Source organism: Colias eurytheme, chromosome 17 (assembly GCF_061535395.1).
Source record: "Colias eurytheme isolate Ceu_HAF_F1 chromosome 17, ilColEury1 Martin Lab GWU primary, whole genome shotgun sequence".
Lineage (NCBI taxonomy): Eukaryota > Metazoa > Arthropoda > Insecta > Lepidoptera > Pieridae > Colias > Colias eurytheme.
In genome coordinates this window covers 8,935,735-8,955,659 of record NC_142996.1, presented here as the reverse complement: position 1 = coordinate 8,955,659, position 19,925 = coordinate 8,935,735, and the positions used below count along the sequence as shown (strand labels likewise).

General features: G+C 32.6%; 2 protein-coding genes across 3 annotated transcripts in view; one reads left to right on the top strand and one right to left on the bottom strand.

Annotated features, from left to right (window-relative positions):
• The window catches only part of LOC149901391 (rho-related GTP-binding protein RhoN-like), an 88,283-nt gene that overhangs the window by 30,299 nt on the left and 38,059 nt on the right, over positions 1 to 19,925 (bottom strand). The window lies entirely within an intron of this gene.
• LOC149901392 (uncharacterized) lies at positions 8,681 to 10,206 on the top strand. The gene has a single exon (XM_090111780.1). It carries the CDS (start codon positions 9,087 to 9,089, stop codon positions 10,041 to 10,043), a length of 957 nt encoding a protein of 318 aa, XP_089967906.1. The 5' UTR covers positions 8,681 to 9,086; the 3' UTR covers positions 10,044 to 10,206.

The following is a 19,925-nucleotide window of genomic DNA, read 5'->3' as shown; positions in this document are numbered from 1 at the left end:
CTTGGGATGTACATACATATAAATAAATTTTAAAATCACAGGAGCAGAATATAATGCACCTATGTGCTTGTACCCTAATAATTAAAGTGACCATTTTGCTATATCACAACTAAAATAACCCAACTTTATCGTCCCATATAATCATAAAGCACAGATACCGTACAAGGTTATAAAAATTATTCCAGTCATCGCAACTCGACTAAAATTTACGGCGGTCGGTTTTATGTCTTCTACTTTAACTGCTTTCAGGTCATTTAGCAGACAGACACGTGGGCATAGTTATGTCTTAATCGGTCATCAAATGGTGTATTATGTGCCCACAAGCTACACAATGGGCAGCGTTGGCCCAACAAATGATGGTCGATGGTTGCCGCCATTACGGCGATTATGAATAAACATTTTCAAAGACAGCCGATCATAGACATTTAGACCCAATTTAGGCCCTCTACACTATTGTGATTGCCTCTACTCGCCCAACCGCCCAACGCTACCCATTGCGTAGAAGGCCCTTTATAGTATTTTATTAGTGATAAAATATTTCGTAATAATCAAGTGATTGGTAATTAAAGAGGATGTGTAGCTGGATTATTTATTTGGCATATTGAATGAATATGAATTGAAGGGAAGAAGATGTTTCTCCAGCCACTCGACTGTGTTAGTCTTCGGTTAATTATGTCGTAAAATTCTTTACCAACTGTTGTGTGATTTAGGAGATAAACAGTTACGTCTAGAATTATTAAATATTATCATAACTTGAATTATTTATTAAAATCATTTTAGATGGATCGATGGACCTCATAGTATGTAATACTAGCCGCGCCGCGCGGTTTCACCCGCGTGGCTCCCCTCCTGTTGGTCTTAGCGTGATGATATATAGTCACTAGTCTTCCTCGATAAATAGGCTATCTAACACCGAATTTTTCAAATTGCACGAGTAGTTCCTGAGATTAGCGCGTTCAAACAAACAAACAAACAAACTCTTCAGCTTTATAATATTAGTATAGATTAATATGTCAATAACCGCACGTTGTGACAAGCAGATTATCATCATTATATTATTATTTGTATATTAACACATTTAAACTGAAACACAGAAGGGTGTCAAAGATAAAGAAACAAAAGACAATCTAAATGCTTCCAACCAGATAAAATCAGTTCTAGAGTATTCTAAGCACTAAATCGGTGATGAATAAATCTTGCGAAGGGTCTGTATTTGCATAAGATTAAACTGGAATGGTATAAGTTGGGTTCTGTGTGGATAATATAATATGTAAAATATAGTGTTTATAGTAAATACCTACTTATAATAAGAGTTTTTAAGTCTTTGAAGCAAATCTGAAGTGTTTTTGTTTTGGTTGAATTAAAAAAATATTTTATCGTTTAATTGAAAAACATTTTTGTGTTACAAGCTACAATAGGAGCGAAGAAGCAATGAAAAAGGTTGTAAAAATGTAAAACAATATTCGTTGAGACAGCAGACGAAGTTGCATGATCACCTATTTATAAAGTGTTTTACTCACATTTATGCTTTTTGATATATATAAATAGGTAGTTTTTAATTTCAAACCTACATAAGAAAATAAGGATAATTAGGTATGCGAAAATCAACGTGATCGAGGTAATAAATTATCAATAGAATTAACTACGTGCCTTATTTATTTTTATCTCCAATTAGGTCCCTGAGCTCCTGTTTATAAAACATTATTTAGCTGATTTATGCGATATAGGAAGCTAATTAGATATTACAACAACAAATATGCATAGATTGAAATAAACATTAATGTTACAGATCGAAATGTAAATAACAATGAATATAAGCATATAGTTCTACATTTTCAAAATCAAACTCAAAAATTATTTTATAGACGTATACAAGCGCTTTTGAATCGTCAAAATACGGATAAATAATAATTTACCACCGGTTCAGAAAGCAGTTTCTTCAAAGAAAAGCCGAGTAGATGTTCTTTTTAAATCATACCTATCAATATTATCATTTTATATTTTTAACATTTAAAATAAATATAGAATTCCTATGTAACTATTACGATTTCATTGAAATATTCAAGTCAGAACTTTATTAATTTCTCTGCGATTTTAGGAAAATCGCCTGGAACATATTATATTAACTTTGGCTCTGAGAGTTAGTCTCTATAATCTATTAAAACAATAAGCCCTTCCCACTACAGTAAGGGCACAAAGACAAGCAGTAAGAATGAAGAATTATTAATTTTATTTAAGTTTTTGAGGAATCTTTTATTAAGTATGCTGTATGTCATTTGTGTAGTTATTTAAATAAATACATAAATCGTTTCAGAGCTTAATTGGTTAAAAAAAATTGGTTGCCTGTAAAGTCGGTTTACTGACGATAGTTGAACGTGACAACGTCTTAAGGCCGATTGTGCTTCTTTGTCGCTCGTTCCGCGCTCTCGCTTGCACTTCAAGCCTTAAAATTATTGTGTTTCGTTTCATTTATATTCAACGGAAGGTTCTTCGATAATGTTTATAACCTTTTTTCGCTTCAAAGTTAAAACATTATTGTTAATGAGGGTTCGCTTGATATGCAAAACAATCCAATGTTTGCAGATTGTTCTTATACTTGTGAAAAGATACATTTTTCATTTTGATTATATTTATATACAACTAGCGGTCCGCCCCGGCTTCGTCCGTGTTTCGGTTTTCACTCCATAAGAACCATCCTCGTACTTCAAGGAATATTATAAAAAAATAATTAACGAAATCGGTTCAACCGTTCTCGAGTTATGCGCTTACCAACACATTTTGCGATTCATTTTTGTTATATACCTAGGATGTTTACTGAATAAAATCAAAAGTTAAGTCACACAATAATGGATTGGTAAATTCCCACAATAATACCATATGAATAAATTGGCGGCAAACCGTGAAGAATTCCCGCGCTTTTTGCATACCACAGACAGCGATAAATCTGGGCTAAGGAAGCTTTCTATTCAGCCGTATTTAAGCCGTAGTCAAACTGTATGGTAATTTCGTTACAAAATCAAGAACAATAGAAAACCGACTTGGATTTATGGTACATTAAATTGCATATCTATGATTTGCAAGCGGTGCTCGTAGCTAAGACATCGTTAGTTTTGCGGTCCAACTAAGAGATGCGCTTCAAATTAAGCCATAATCAAACTTGGGGCTACACAAACCACGGCTGCAATATTAGTTTTGGTAAGGGACTACCTACATCTACTCCGCAGAGTATACGAATACTTTTATTTTATTTTATTGCGTAAAATAGAATTGTATATGAATTAATTGACAATATTTAATGTACTCACACTCTGCCATGTAGATAAACCGAGTTAAATATTCAAAATAAAATGACACATGTAGAAGTGTACCCAAAGTGTACCACTAAATGTATGCATGTACTCATTAGTGTCATTTATTATAATACATAGTCCTCTAACCGCGGTTGAATACACCATAATGAATAGAACCCGTTCAACTGAAACTAGTCGCTGACTCAGTAAGTGCATTAGCGCGCTGAAATCACGTAATAAGTGTGTAAATACTAGTTAGCTTCTCTTCAACCTCATTATAATAGCTTAGTCTCATTTCTGGCATTTTGCCTAGTTAGCTTTTTACATTGAAAGTTATCTAGCTACGTATTAGGAGTGTGAATTTTTCATAATAATATACTTAGGTATATTTTTCGACTTTTTTATTACAATTTCAATTTTTGTTATTACAAATATCTTGTTTGTTGTTCGATCTGCATTCTGATCTTCCTATGTATGGCGTGTAATTAGATGATTTTTTTTAATAAAAAAATATAGTCTATGTGTTTCAGAAAGAAGTAAATATACTTAAAAGATAACGCTTCGACATAGATTTATTAGATACTACTTACCAATAAGTATGATATGTATGAGCATAATTAACGTCAAATATATTCATGCGTACGGATGTAGTGAATCTCCAAGTTGCACAGAACTTGTAGCTACTAAGTTAAACTTCATGAACACGTTACCTAATCTGTGCTTTAAACTTACCGCTCCAACTTAGTAATGATAAGAATGTAAATTTTCTTTCAGCGATAATATTCAATTAAAATTCATAGCCTTTGAAGTATATTCGGGTATTTAAATATTTTTGTTTATATTAGTTTGCATAAGTATAATAAGTGAAGGATAAGTTTGTTTAGACATAACTATTTTCAACACGCAGCTTCACTTGCTAAGTACAATACATAAAGTACCTTTATGTTAATCCAGACTTTTATCTATCTTTATGGTAAACTTCATCTAAGTAAGTCTAATCTTTAGTTTTTAATGAAGAAATGATAAACAATAATCGATTTACATAAATTCACCTACATAAGATCTAAGTGTTAATATTCAGTAATTCAGCGTCTCACGTAAAAGAGCGCCCTGTTTTTGTTACCGTCATAATTTTCAAAAGGGTTAATCTCTGTACAAAACTACGTAGATATAAACAAATAGGTAGGTACCTATTTAATATTAATAATAGTTAGCAACAATTAGCAAAATTTCTGTTATTTTGTTCAAAAAGCACTAAAAATATATCGCGTTTTGAACAAAGAAAGCATCGCAGTCGCGCCAATTCCAATTTCACTTATTTATATAAATTTATCGTTTGTCCGAGCGTTTCATTAAGCGAAATTTATTACCCGTTTGTTGGGAATAATCTGTTTAACTTGAGAATTTCTTGCAACCCTTCTAATTCCGGAGGCTTTTATCCAAAAACTTTTAATTCGCGATCGCTGTCAAAATTGCAAAAATAAATTACGCAACAGTTCAATGGATTTGTCTAAAGTAATTAATCTCTTTGTATTTGGAGAATTAATTTGATTTAAATAGTATTAAGGGTTCGGACGACGCTCATTTATTTTCATTATCGATATTTCGTGCTTTTGAAGTTTATGTTGAATGGTTTTCTAATTTCATCTTGTCGTCGCAAATTGTGTTCTAATTCTATCAAATTAGTGTATTATACAGAGAGAATATTTTCTAATTAGTATAACACGCTTTATGACCGCCTCCTTGGTACAGTGGTTGTCGCGTAAGCGTAGAACCGAGGGGTCCTGGGTTCGATTCCCGGTGGAGACGAAGAAAAAAAATGTCTCGGTCTGGCAGGACACAGAAGGCTGATCACCTACTTGTCCCTAAAGAAAATCGATCAGTGAAACATATGTAGGTATGCATAATGCATCTGCCCCTTACCCCACTACGGGGACACGGGATTTCACATAGAAATCTAAATAACAATGGGATTTCACTTTTTAACACGTTTTAAATAGATAAGCGTTTATTTGTCTTACATTAATAAAATCAACAAATAAAAATATATATGACCTATGTACAGTCACGAGCATAAATATATCACTAGAGGGAAATAAGCAAAAATATTTGTCACAAGAACGAGTTCAATAATATCTGTCTGCCCGTACGCAGCCAAAATATCTGACATTAGTATAGGCAGCATAATAAAGTGGCATCAAAATTATGTTATGAAAATGTACCATCTATATATAGTCTGTCCACTATTAATAATTTCCTTTTGACAGCTCGACGGGTGATACCAGAAGTGATGTCTAAAAGATTATCGATTGTGATTGTTTTCTGTATCGGATATATTTTACAGAGTATTTCTATCGATTATTATAATCTATCGAACCATCATTCATTCAATCATTGAATAATTATGTGTAGACATCACTAAGTGGGCGGGGCCTGTCCATGAAGTACAATATTATTTGTATGACATTTTAACCTAAACAATACAATCCTTCATAGGCGTGAAGCTGTCAAAAAGCAAATAATATAATGGACAGAGTATACTAATTACTATCTTTTCTATTTCTAATTCCCACATCTTCAGAATGTGATTTTTAACTTGCAACTAACCGCGAGTCGAGCCAACTTTGTGTTTGCGATTGAAGTTTGAACAGCAGATGTTCAACAGTTTCAGATTAGAACTTGCACAATTATTTCTTAGACCAAGTCAATGGAAAGCTAACTGGAACAAAACTCTCCTTATTTAAGGATGCTTTCGAGGTTTATTTTAATAACTAGATAGTTTAGTCGAAATATTGTTTAACAAGCTAAGTTTTGGAATGGAGTTTAGATTAAAACCTCTCAAATGCATCTTGTTTATCATAAAAATGCGTTGTTGATCAAAAGCACTAATTGATTGGTGAATTGCTGACGTTTATGGATTTCTGTCGTCTACTTGTTACAGATACCTTAATATAATTTTATAAAACAATACAAAAATCGCATAAAATGTAAACGTTTCAGAAATATTGTAAATCAAAAAAGATATTCAAATTTCACAATTCTGCGGTAAGCAAAATTATGGTCTGAATCACGTGCGTCAGTTCATTACACTTGGCGAAAAATCTCTGGATAAAGGGTAATTTTTAGATATGTAAATCTAAAAAAATCAGTATCTAAACCTCAGCATTGAAATCAGCGACGACGAATATGTAATGAAATTTGTATTGAGATTGTTTTTGTCTACAATATACTTTAAACATTTTCCCTCAAAATGCAAGATCTATAAGATTTATATTAAATTATCTGAATAATTCTAATAACTTTAATTTTAACAGCTTTCACATTCGATACAATTCTAAGCTAAAATGTTTCGTAGTTGAGCTTATTTTTAACTAGCTTTCCGCCCGCGGCTTCGCCCGCTTTGTCTAAAACATAATAAATTATATACTTACTAAAACCTTCCTCCTGAATCACTCTATCTATTTAAAAAACCGCATCAAAATTTAAGCATACATAGGGACAGAGAAAGCGACTTTGTTTTATACTATGTAGTGAGTACTGAGTAGTGATGTAAATTCATATTTAATTATTTAACCAAAACCATAGAAATAACATTATTTAAAAAGAGTAACAAATGAAATGCCTGAAAATTAGCCTCACGATAATACTCAATGCATTAACAATATAAACGGCAGACAATTAAAACTTTACCCGACCAATTTAATAAGACCCCAGTAGTTTATGTTTTGTTTAGCTCCATCGTCAAATATAACGGTTATGTCTCAGCGAATTTTGCGAACGAGCTCTCGTGAAAATTTGTTCACTTTAAATGAAAGATAAATCTTGTTTTGGATGAAAATTACTACTTCTTTCATTACATTTTTTCGTTTCATTCATTTAGTAGAGGAATAAAAACCTAGGTTCCTACTACAGCTACGTTATCGACTTTTAGTAATAGGGAAAAAAACCTACTATTGACTAGTTCGTTAGGCTAATGGTAAAGATACTGAGGGGTCACCGATTTTCGAAATTTCTAGAACTGTGCAAATAGGGCCTCGTGCTTTGGAATCTGTAAAAAATTAGTATGATGGAATGGGAAGTACATTTGTGTTTGTGCATGATGTCTTACGTTAAATGTCTCGGTTAAAATCGGTAGTGAATTGAAGGATCAAGGAAATTACAAAAATACTTAATAATTTATGTTCACTAAATGAAATTTGTGATATTTTTAGAATCTCTATTCACATGATAGGGCTTTATTTACATGACTTTCGAACAATAGATTTTGTTACTTAGATTTTTTATACAAACAAGCAAACTCACACATATCCTAGATAACGGTTTATTATATTTTTTATCGTAAACTATAATATTTTCAGAAAAAATATCAGTGCAATATATATTACGATATTGATTAAAAAACATGTACAGAGCGGATTATCCATCTATGAAATGTAAGCTTACCCCGCAGTGAGCAAGTAAATTTAAATTTCTTTTTAACTATTTCGCAAACAGTTTATTTGTTATTTTCTCATTTCTACTGAAAGTTATCTCGTTTCTCGACAGGTGGTGAATTGTTGTTCTAATATATAACTCTCGAGTCTCCGACAGTGGATTAAAAGGTAACACTGCTAAATTAAAGAGGCCACTTGAAATGTACTTATAACCTATTTTATTTAGCCGTGTAATCATGAAAATATTCACTACGATCGTAGTGTTTTAAAGCTTTGTTTTATTTTTCGTGAAACATATAGACTTTGGTGTATGTAGGTACCTGATATATGTAATGCGCATTGATGATTTTCTAGTACCTAACTTTAAGACTAGTAAGCTTTAGAATAAAAGATAAAAGATAATTTACGTCAAAAACGCATTGATGAAAGGACCTACTCTATTTTATACATCATATACATAGATTGAAACGAGCCATTGCTCTGCGCCTATTTTTAGATCCAAGATTTTGCATAGAATTAAATAGATTGTTAAATCTAGTCTATACAATTGATATAAATAATTAACGATTAAAATTTAAGATTTTATTGTCTTACATACTTCTTACTTTTATTTATTGTTTGTATTTAATGCGTTTTTGACGTGACAACGTCTTATAATTCGATAGAGCCGGCTGCACGCACGAAAAAACATAACTCATGCGGCGTTACCTCGCTCTGAGGCGTTCCATGTATAAAAAAAATTATAAGGCTTAAAGTGCAAGCGAGAGCGCGGAACGTGCGACAAAGAAGCACAATCGGACGTTGTCACTTTCAACTATCGTCAGTAAGCCGACTTTATTAAACAGACAACCAATTTTTTGTGCTATTTTATTATCAGATTATCAAGTCAGTCGTCAGTATCGGCCTAGCCTTGTTTTCAATCGCACGTGTCTTTAATATGTCGCTCTGTTAGTTCGATTGTGCAAAGAAATACATTAATAGTTATAGAAAATATGTCGTGACTGTGAAGTGATCGTTATGTGAACAATCAACTGAGATTTGATCCACATGAGCTTGTGATACGTATGCATCTATACGTTTGATATATTTTTCTTGGAAGTGATCTCGATATCGTGTTTCAAGTATCATTATACAGGTTTCCGTTACTTGTACAGTAAATTATTATGTTCGTATTAAATATATTCAGAATGAACTACACACTCATCCATAGAGTACAATAAATAAATTTATTACTAAATACTTTGTGACATAAAGTGCAATTATTTAAAAACATTGGCTACTAATACGTCAAACCAAAAAAAACACAGGTCAATGACGTTCAACCTGTACAAATAATTTTATAAATACAAATAAAAAACAAACAATGGATTTAAAAGAAAGTAAGTTTAAAGAGGAAGTTAACAACTTCGTATTGAATCTACAGAAACTCCTGCCGAAAAAGAAGGACATAATAATTTTACAAACAGACAGAACGGATTTGACAAAGTTGAGTGACATCCACGCGGAGGCCAAAAGCGTATTCCCCAAGTGTTTTATTGGGGCTAAGCTCGTTATAATGAAAGAAATAATGGACAAAGCAAAACTAGTGCAAAACTATACCTTCGGCAAACCGAAGGATTCATACAAATGCTATTCACACTTTATTCATAAGGAAATGCAGTCAAAGAATATCGATGACGGTCTCGTGATCGATTTAGCGGGTTCAGCCACTGCGACGTACCGAGAGGCGCTAGAAGATAATCTAGAAATCAGAATGACGACGAAAATAAAGAATTTAATTTCGTCAGAAGTGGAAGCGGTCCTCGAGAACACCGGCGACAGATCGGTCAGTTCCTTTTCGATGAATATGAAAGACGTCGATCCGAAGACAGTTAGTTTAATCACCCAATGGACTTATAAAGTGAAGCCAGAATTCAGTGTTGGCATGGAGCTGCGAGTTAAGCCTCTATCGACGGTTCTATCAACTATATCCGTTAGCTCGAGGTACGAGAGACCGACCTATGCGTTATCCTCGACAGTTAGCAATATGGGATTTCAGCTGTGCCTGTTCAAGCAATTTGCGAGCGACCTGCGAATGGCGACAATACTGAACGAGAACAAGGCCGGTACAGTGATGAGCGTGGCGCTCCATAAAAGTTACGAGAACAGCTCGGAACTAAAAATATTCGTTGATACGCAGCGGTGTGGTGGGTTTACCATCGAAAAGGATGTAATGTTCAGTGAGGCTAGCGAGACGCGAGTGGTGAGGTTGATGGCCAGCACCATGTTAGACCGACAGAGAAGAGTGAGGTTCGGATTCGGTTTTCAGCTCGACTTCTAACAACCCAGCGCGGAATGGAAAATTATTCGTACCGTTTGGTAGCGTTTTTTTTAGTATTATTTGTTTGTATATAAGTATACATAGGTTTTAGTAACTCTTTTGATTCGTTACTGTTTAAACGTGATACAAATTATTGATTATAAATATATTTGTTAACAGTGTATTTTGTTGTTTCTTTATCATTTTTGTACGTTATGATTTTACAGTAGAAATTTCTGTTGTGTTTTGTGTCCGTAAATGGATTGAAAGTTTCAACATAGTTTCTATAAACCCTTTTCTTTCAAAAGTAATAATGATGCACCTATTATTATCATTGATCACTGAGAAAACAAGTATAGAAATGTAAGAGCCATTTAATAGTGTACTTTCATTGAAGTAAAATTGTTTCTTAACAAAGAATTTCTATTAGTAGTAACTAGAAACATTCGCAACTCTATCAATCCCACTGACCTTAATACAAGCGAACACAAAGTATGAAATATAAAAATACGAGGATAATTTAAAAACTCCATTCAAACTTTAGACAAAAGCTAACAAGTTTCTGAGGATTTGTAATGAAAAACGAGAAGTATGTAGGACTAGATTTCCGCCCGCGGCTTCGCCCGCGTTTTCAAAGGAAAACCCGCATAGTTACTGTTCCCGTGGGATTTCCGGGATAAAACCTATCCTATGTGTTAATCCAAGTTACCCTCTATATCTGTGCTAAATTTCATTGTAATCGGTTCAGAAGTTTTTACGTGAAAGAGTAACAAACATCCATACATCCATACATCCATACATCCATGCATCCATACATCCGTACAAACTTTCGCCTTTATAATAGTATTAAGAAGATATTAAGATATATTTCAATAAAGTTTCTTCCATTTGTGGTTCGGATAATATAACTCGGAGCTCGTTATCTTGCTGGAAATAAACGAATTGTCCTTGTTATCGAACTTTTAGTTTAGTAAATAGTCATATTTCTGGATTAAGATATAAAGCTATTGAATATAGTTTGACTTTTCTTATTATACGAAGCGTTTAATAGAGATACAACTTAATATCAACAGACTTCAAATAACAAGGTTTTTAATTTGGTATCTACCTATGTTATAATATTATTGGAATGACATTAAATGCACTTTTCATTTTAGTTTATTAGAGCCTTATTAGAGCTTTCTAATTAAAACCTTTTACTGATATAACATATTTTATGTGTATACGTATGAATAGGTATGTATCCGCATCTGCTTTTGAAATTTTTGAAAATCTGTCGGCATTACGATGTAAAAATTAAAAGGATGAAGGTTCAATTAGTTTGATAGTTTTTTTCATCATACTAACTAGGCCAGAGGATTTTCAATCAAAACTAGAAAAAAGTGGGATAAGCAAACAGGCAGAATAAAATCATAATTACCTTAGATAATTATAAAAATACATAGTATAAGACGAAGTTGCTTTATCTGTGTGTCTATAAGCTTAGATCTTCAAAATTACGCAACTGTTTTTGTTTGTGAAACTTCTTTCAGAGCGTAGAGAGTAAAATTTCAAGGTCGAATCTTGCAAATACCATCACGTCCTGGAGTAAGGCGACGATTTTTGTATCATTGAATCTTACCATAGAAATATCACTTCTGACACGTGTGCCGACACACACGCTCTTTTTTATTATTGAGTGATTCTTGACGAAGGCTTTAGTATATAATGTAAGTTTTAAAAGCGAAGCCGGGCGCGATGGTAGTCTTTCACCATTAGCCTAAAAAACATAAAAATGCAATACATCACGCAAAAACTCGGGAACATAATGTAAAAAACGCTCGAACGATATTGCCTGTTCCCGTGAAAGCTCCTTAGGTTTCCGTTACGCTAAGTAAAGTTTCATGTACTTGTTACGTGTACAATTAAGGCTTAGCACTTAGTTCACTGTTTTGTTTATTATTTACGCTTCGGTTGACGTTTTGACGTGTAACTATTGAGCTTTTAGATATGAAACTACCCCAGTAAAAACAGTTAATAAACCCATAAATCGTAAACGGTAAGTTTTACAAAACAGTTTACAAGGTATATAATATGCGAAATTTTATTCTCTACAAAAAAGATCTGAATACGTTTTTCTCTAAAGTAGATAGTTTCCGATATATCGGCCAAAAACCATTTCTTTAAGATTGCGAGTGAAACGCCACCTGGATCCCTCAGCATTGTGTTTTTATGGTCAATAAGTGACCCTTCTATCTATGGTTTTTACTTTTTCCTATATTAAAAAGGCTACTAGTGGTAAAACAATACAAGAATAACAAAACAAAACAATAACATCTTTACAGCTATACACACACGCTCTACATCTAGTCGTAAATTTTCATACATTACCGCGCCATTAAGCCACATTTTTTGCTAATAAAACTTAAACGTCATATATATTCATAGCTCTGAATTTTACGAGCAAGTTACTGAGCTCATACGAGCTTTAAGCTCTGTTGAGCTTACGCTCTCATACCACAAAAGATTACTATAAGCCAGCGATGCATTGTCATCCCAGATTTTTAAAAGAATAGTTATTAAAAACTTCACGTGTGTTAAACGTAGCATTTAAAAAAATAGCGTGTGTGCTGAGCACACGTGTCAGAAGTGAAACTTCTTTGGAAAGATTCAAAGATACCAAAATCGTTGACTTCCTCCATGATGTGACGGTATTGCCAAGATGCGACCATGAAATTTTACTCTCAAGGCGCCTGAAAAAGTTTCACCTAAAAAAATTGTGTATTTGAAAACGCCAAAACGGCTGAACGAATTTTCATAAATTGTAGATACATGTGTCTTAACTCTTAGCAGAATGTAGATGTTTCTCTCGAAGAAAGGTGGAAAGCTTTAAAAGTAAAATTTAAATGGAAATTAATGAATTAAACAACCATTTCTATTGTGGTTAAGAGCATACTCTAACAAGTTATACGTTTATTTTATTTGAGTTAGCCTGTGTTTAATCAAAAGTTAAAATAATGTTCGTAAATCAAATGTAATGGAAAATTAACTCAATTGGCGCAAATAACATGGGCCTCATCAAAAATACGAACTGATTGAAATTAAATAAATAAAAACTGAAAAGTTTGAATTATCACATTAACTGATTTTACATAATATTAAAACCGCATCCAAATTTTTACAGAAATGCGCGCGACTAAGTTTTTTTTTATTGTATCTAATAGGTTAACAAAACAGAAATACCTAACATATTTATCATCGCTAGAGATATAAATGCTTTTTAGGAACACCGATTCCTTTCATTTCTAATATTGATTGCAAGATCTAATTTTCACGCACATTCTTTTATCCAAATTAAAGTCCCTCTAAACTAAAAGCGGATCCATTTCAATCTATTTATCAAAAATTGAAATACATATTAGTAAATACTCCACTCGTAAAAGTATCAATTTGCTACCGATACTTATCCAATATGTAATATTTTCACATACCTTTACATGCCTATTGAGGGATAATGCCGAGTAATTCTATACGATGACCCCAATGGCCCTCTTATATGAATTAACTCAGATACCAGCTATAATAGAAATAGCCCTTTATCTTTTATGAGGTGGGTGGAAGGTGGTTTTATTATTTTATTGAATGAACACTATGGCATTTTGCATTTGCGTGTTTCCTATTTATAAATAGGATTAGCTTTCCGCAAGCGGCTTCGCCAGCTTTGTATTAAACTTAATAAATTAAATACTAAAACCTTCCTCGAGAGTCACTCTATCTATTAAAAGAAACCGCATCAAAATCCGTTGCGTACTTTTAAAGATTTAATCATATTATATAAAAACAGACAGCGACTTTGTTTTATACTGCGTGGTGATACAGTAAAAGATCACATGTACCTACAGTTTCTTGTCGGATCTTCGAAATGGTTTTCTGAAGCGTTGGTACGTAATTGATATCGATATCACGATTCATAAGCTTCTTATAACTTATAGTATGAATTTGATATAGGTTGCTCCTCAGTATATAAGATGCACTTTATGTCTCTAAATTTTATTCATTTAAAATGGCTCATTAAATTATTGAAGTGGCATTTAATATTCACATTAATAATGATTGTGTATCACCTACAGAAATAAAAACATACTTGAAATGGAACAGTTCCTTATTTTATTATTATTTCTTTTTGTGCCACATTCTCTTATTCCAAACAGGTCACAGCTATTAGCTATAAAGGCAGTATTATCGTTAAGGCCTCAGTTAATTTACCACCTCACGTGGAAAAGCCTTGAAAACATTATTAGCTTTTACGCAGTTGGCGACTTGCCAAGAAATCTGAGCACTCTTTCGCTAACGTCAAAAATATGGCCATAGAAAGGTTTAGTACCTGAATTATATTCTAAATGTATGCAAGCCGGAAAGAAATGCTTTGTGTTAGTGAACGGCAGAATTTTTTAGCTCATATTTTCGTAGAAGTGTTGCCTTTTAGCCTGCATTTTGTGACGCTTTCCAGTTGTTTTAAATGTGTGAGTTGTGACGTCATAAATATTTTCAGGTGCGTTGAAGTTGTAAATAATATATTTGGATAATAATTTAGGATTAGTGTAAGAGAAATTAGGAAGATTCGGTTATTTCTTATACTATTCATAACTTGTAAGTAGGAATATACGAAATAAATGTACATTATAATTATTTTGTGATTGATAATCAAATATCAATCAACTGGCCGCAGATGTTCATCTTGTTTTTGAACGTAAAAAGATTTACGTAATACAAAATAAGCAATGTAAATCAGATTGCTAATAATTATATTTTTTCTTACGACGACTTATAAGTCTTGCCAAATGTTATGAAATAATTTTAAAATACCTACTATAAATCAAATCTTTTAGTATTATCTGATATCTGTTATCTTTGCCAATCAACTGAAGTAAATTCAGTGAATTTTCGTATAGAGATAGATGACATAAGGATGGCATGCAAGAAAAGGTAGATACATTTTTAAACAAATTGAAAACCAAATTTATAGTAACATCATGATCAAATTTTACGGTAGATACCTAAGTAGAAAATCTATCAAAATTAGAACAAGAGCGTAACCGCGGGCCAAAGTAAGCGAAAGCATAGACAATACTTTTACAAAGGGCCATAGATCACTCGCAGGCTTGATGTGACGCACAGTGGGCGCATGGCCAAAATACGGACAAAATGCACCGGTGTAAGATGTATGGCCGTTGTTTCGTTTTGCGCAGTGTGCTGTGCTTATGGGATAGTTACCTGAAACAATAAAAGAAAGGTTTTGAAATGTAGTAATGAAAGGTGGTGAGATATTTTTTATTATGTTTATTGTTGACTACACTGTCGGTATATACCTATATAATATACATTATACATAGGTAATTGGTACTTTATCTAAAAAAAGAAATATCTAGATACCTAAGTATTTTGAAAAATACTGACCATTAATTCTACTTGATTCTACTCCCATGATTATTTTATTTATCTATAACAGCAAGAATCGAACCTACGTCCTTTTCAAACTAAACATTACATTATTAGGTACATACTACAGTACCTACTTATATTATATGCATCATCATAATAATACAAGCAAAGTCACGGGCAAAATCAAGTTCTAATCTAAAAATGTCACGCGTTCAGCCACCGATATTAATTTCAGCTCACTGTAATCAATCATAGCCTTCGATTTCATAATACAAGCTAATACCGTGACATCGTATAGGGTAATAAATCTTAAAAGGCATTTCATTTTTCAATTCTTTCCCTTTTCTCTGTACTAATTTTATGTGTGTCTGTTACAAATTGACAATTATTAGAACGTTGATTTAATTTAGATGAAGTTTGGTATAGAGATAGTTTATAATTGGAGATAGGATATCTGACCGTGTATCTTCAAAAATGGTCGAAATAGTCAACGTATATAATAAAAAGATAACACTATTTAACATAATTATTTGCAAAACCGCTGAAAAATGGAAAACACAATTTTTTATTATATTACACATACAATATTTAAAAATAATCTTTTTAATAGAACCAGTATCCATTAATCATCGCATTAAATGTTGAAACAATGTACCTAATTTTCCGAGCCATAAAATGCTTAGGGAATAACACACGAGGTTCACGCGAAGCAAAACTTTGCAAGCCTTTGTCAAACCGATTGTTTTGTATTATATAGAAAAAAAAATAAAAATAATTGTACTTAACTAAAAAATAAGTACGATAATTTTTAGAAAAACACATTGAACTTCTTTTTTTTAAATTTTCCTAAACTACGTGCGTTGTAACTTGTAAACGTACCTAGTTACTTTTTAGTCTGTGACTGTAGCTCCATATTTCATCCGTGATACATCGACTCCTATTACCTATAGGTACCTAGTCCGTATAACATAATATTATTTTTTGTACATTTTTGGCGATTCTTTTAGTATTTTTAGATAATAGAATTTTAAATGTATTCTACACTAGCTTTCCGCCCGCGGCTTCACCCGCGTTTTCAAAGAAAAACCCGTTCCCGTAGGATTTCCGGGATAAAACCTATCCTATGTCCTTTCTCGGGTATCAAAATATCTCTATACCAAATTTCATGCAAATTGGTTCAGCAGTTAAGGCGTGATTGAGTAACAGACAGACAGACAGACAGAGTTACTTTCGCATTTATAATATTAGTATGGATTAAACCAAAATCTTACATATTCCGGTACCGTCAGCAACCGCAATATTTCAAGTACCGTAAAAATATTTTACTATTATTTCGCGATCTTATATTCTGTTAGGTACAGGCTTAGTAAAGAGTAATGGTAGGCATGTAGGATTTATGCGTATCGCCTGCTAAATGGCTGTGAAAATTTTCAACGACCCATACTTGATGTTGTATCGAGCTTATAATATAGGAAACAATTAGCTTTTTATGTAACTATTTTTTGAACAAGTTTTGATGTATATTGAATGGATATTACTTTAATTAATATTAAATGGTTAAAGTCGTTCTTAAAGTTTCCATTGAAATTAAAAATTACTTTATAGTTTACATAGTTCTAAGGACTTTCAATATGATCATCTGGACATGTCAAGGAATAATTGTAGCTATTTTCAAAACTACAATTATCTCCGCTAATGGCCCATTTTCGGCTTGATTTTCTCTCAATAATAATGTGTGGTGTAATAATCACTACATAGTATAAAACAAAGTCGCTTTCTCTGTCCCTATGTCCCTTTGTATGCTTAAATCTTTAAAACTACGCAACGGATTTTGATGCGATTTTTTTTAATAGATAGAGTTATTCAAGAGGAAGGTTTTAGTATATAATTTATTAGGTTTTAGACAAAGCGGGCGAAGCCGCGGGCGGTAAGCTAGTTTATAATATATCATAGGTTAAATAAGACACACATAGTAAATTATAATAACGATAAACGTAGTATCTCTTTGACTTTACTATAGTAATAACCAAACAATATCTCGACTAAGCCCGACCTATAGCAACTTCTCTATAATTAATCACGCCGTTAATGAAACCATTTATCAAACTAGCAGACGTTGCTTTTCATTTCGGCTCTAAATCCCATATATATTGAATTATTTAAGCCAATGTAGGATTATGTTCAAGCCTAGAATTTGCTGCAGAGGTCACATTTATTATAGAATAAATTTTGGTTAGAAAGTGAAGTCCCATGTCCCCTAGTGGGGTAAGGGGCAGATGCATTATACATCTGTTTCACTGATCGATTTTCTTTAGGGACAAGTAGGTGATCAGCCTTCTGTGTCCTACCAGACCAAGACATATTTTTTTCTTCGTCTCCACCGGGAATCGAACCCAGGCCCCCTTGGTGTTACGCTCACGCTTCAAAATTTTGGTTAGACCAGGAACTTTGTGTAGTAAGAGAGAGACTCGAAAACGGCGCTAAATGTACTGGATTTTAACGATATATTTATTGCATGTTACAATAAATTTTCTATTAAGAAGTCTTGTTCACAAGTTCCTTTTTCCGTTTTTGTTTTAAATGTACCGCTCGTTGTGTATCCTCCTTACAAGTGCCAAGCGTGAATTATTTATTAAGAAATTTATTCTCTCCCAATAGTGTCTTTTAATGAATTGATAAAAATAATTAAAAAACATAACACATAAACTCAATTACAATTTTCCGTTTGTCGTAATGTACCAAAATATGGAAATTCTTAACTGAACTATTCTAAATTCTACAGTAACTTCAACAAACATCATTTGTTGGGGAAGGTACTTCACAAAACGCCTATATTCGTTACAAATCCTAGTAATTACTAGCCACAGCTGCCTCTCAGAGCCAATTACATTTTATTGACAAGTTTCAGTCCCTGACGGTATATATTTTACGTAATACACCCCCGGGACGAACATATTTCAGGACAGGAAATATTTCAGCTTGCTGCGTTTTAATAATTGAGTGTTTTAAGATGGCGGTTGTGTGCAGTTTTTGCGGGAAATACTGTTTAAATGTTTTCCCGAAAAGAATGGAATTAGATATTTAGTTTAATAAAAGAAAGGATACAGTGGCTAAATAAAAAACATAAGTTGTAGAGTAAGAGCGAATAAATCAACTGAAGAAAGTTAATTCAAAATACATCTTAATGTAAATTATGTCGGTAATTAATTGTTCTTATTTCATATTTGTTAAAAAATACACTTTTCCGTGATCATTTATAATATAATACTAAAAATTATATATAGATAATTTTTCTACATAGTATAAAGTTAACCCAGTGCACAGATAAACAATACATAAACAATAGATACAAATACTCGAGAGTCGGTAAGAAATTACTCCTATACCTACCTATAAGTACATAGAAACCGATTATTTTCACAAAGCATCTTAATCTAGCAACTGTGTTTGCGAAGTCAAGAGAATAGAATAACACTAGAAGAGTAATTTATAAAATGTTATATCTCCGACCTCACGGAGCCAACATCATTTATATCAACTTATTTTGTCCACTTTGGCCGAATAAAGTGTAAACGTACAATACAGTTTTATTTGTAAACTACCGCCCCGGCTTCGCCCGTGGTACATATTTACGTTTTTTCTACATAAGAACCATCCACGTACTTCAAGGAATTTAATGAAAAAAAAAAAGAATTATCGAAATCGGTCCACCCGTTCACACGTGATGTCGTGACAACGCGAAACATTTTAATATAATATATATAGACTAGCAGAATACTTTTAATTATTCTGTTTTATAGGTTTAGGTTTTATCATGTTAAAATTGTAAGCGAAGATGCGAGCTGATGGTAAAACATATAAAGAAAACAAATATTGAATAGCTGATTTCAAAATAAAACATATCTTTCTATTTGTCTGGCTACTAATGACTAATGACGGGTTTTAATGTAGGAATTAACAATTATTTGTACCATATATTCTATTCCTGAAATATTTAGAAAATTCCCATAAAACAGCTTCCAAGCAAGCAATGCCGTACTACAAAGCTAGTATCTATATAATACAGTAATTTCACAGATTCTAGTGTAAATTCTAGAAGCCTGGGACATGCGACTAAGCGTGCAAAATGGCCGACTATAGTATTAATGATACACTGACATACGACGCTTGGTGTTCAGTTCATTTCAATGTCTATAACTGTAAGGCATAAAATATGGTTAGATATAATTAAAAAAATGTGTAAAGTCATGGTTATTGTTAGTTTTAATACTATACTACTACAAATAATTATTTACAATTTAATTAGTAATCAACACGTCTCTAGAAATTTAAGAAATAAGAATTCACTTCACAGAAGACACAAAGCACTTCAAAGTGCTTGCGCAAGTGCAGATTACATTACAATACCGTTTCTTAAAGATATATTTCCGTTACCTTAATTACTAATTAGGTACGATTCTCATGAGATTGCTTCCCATTTTT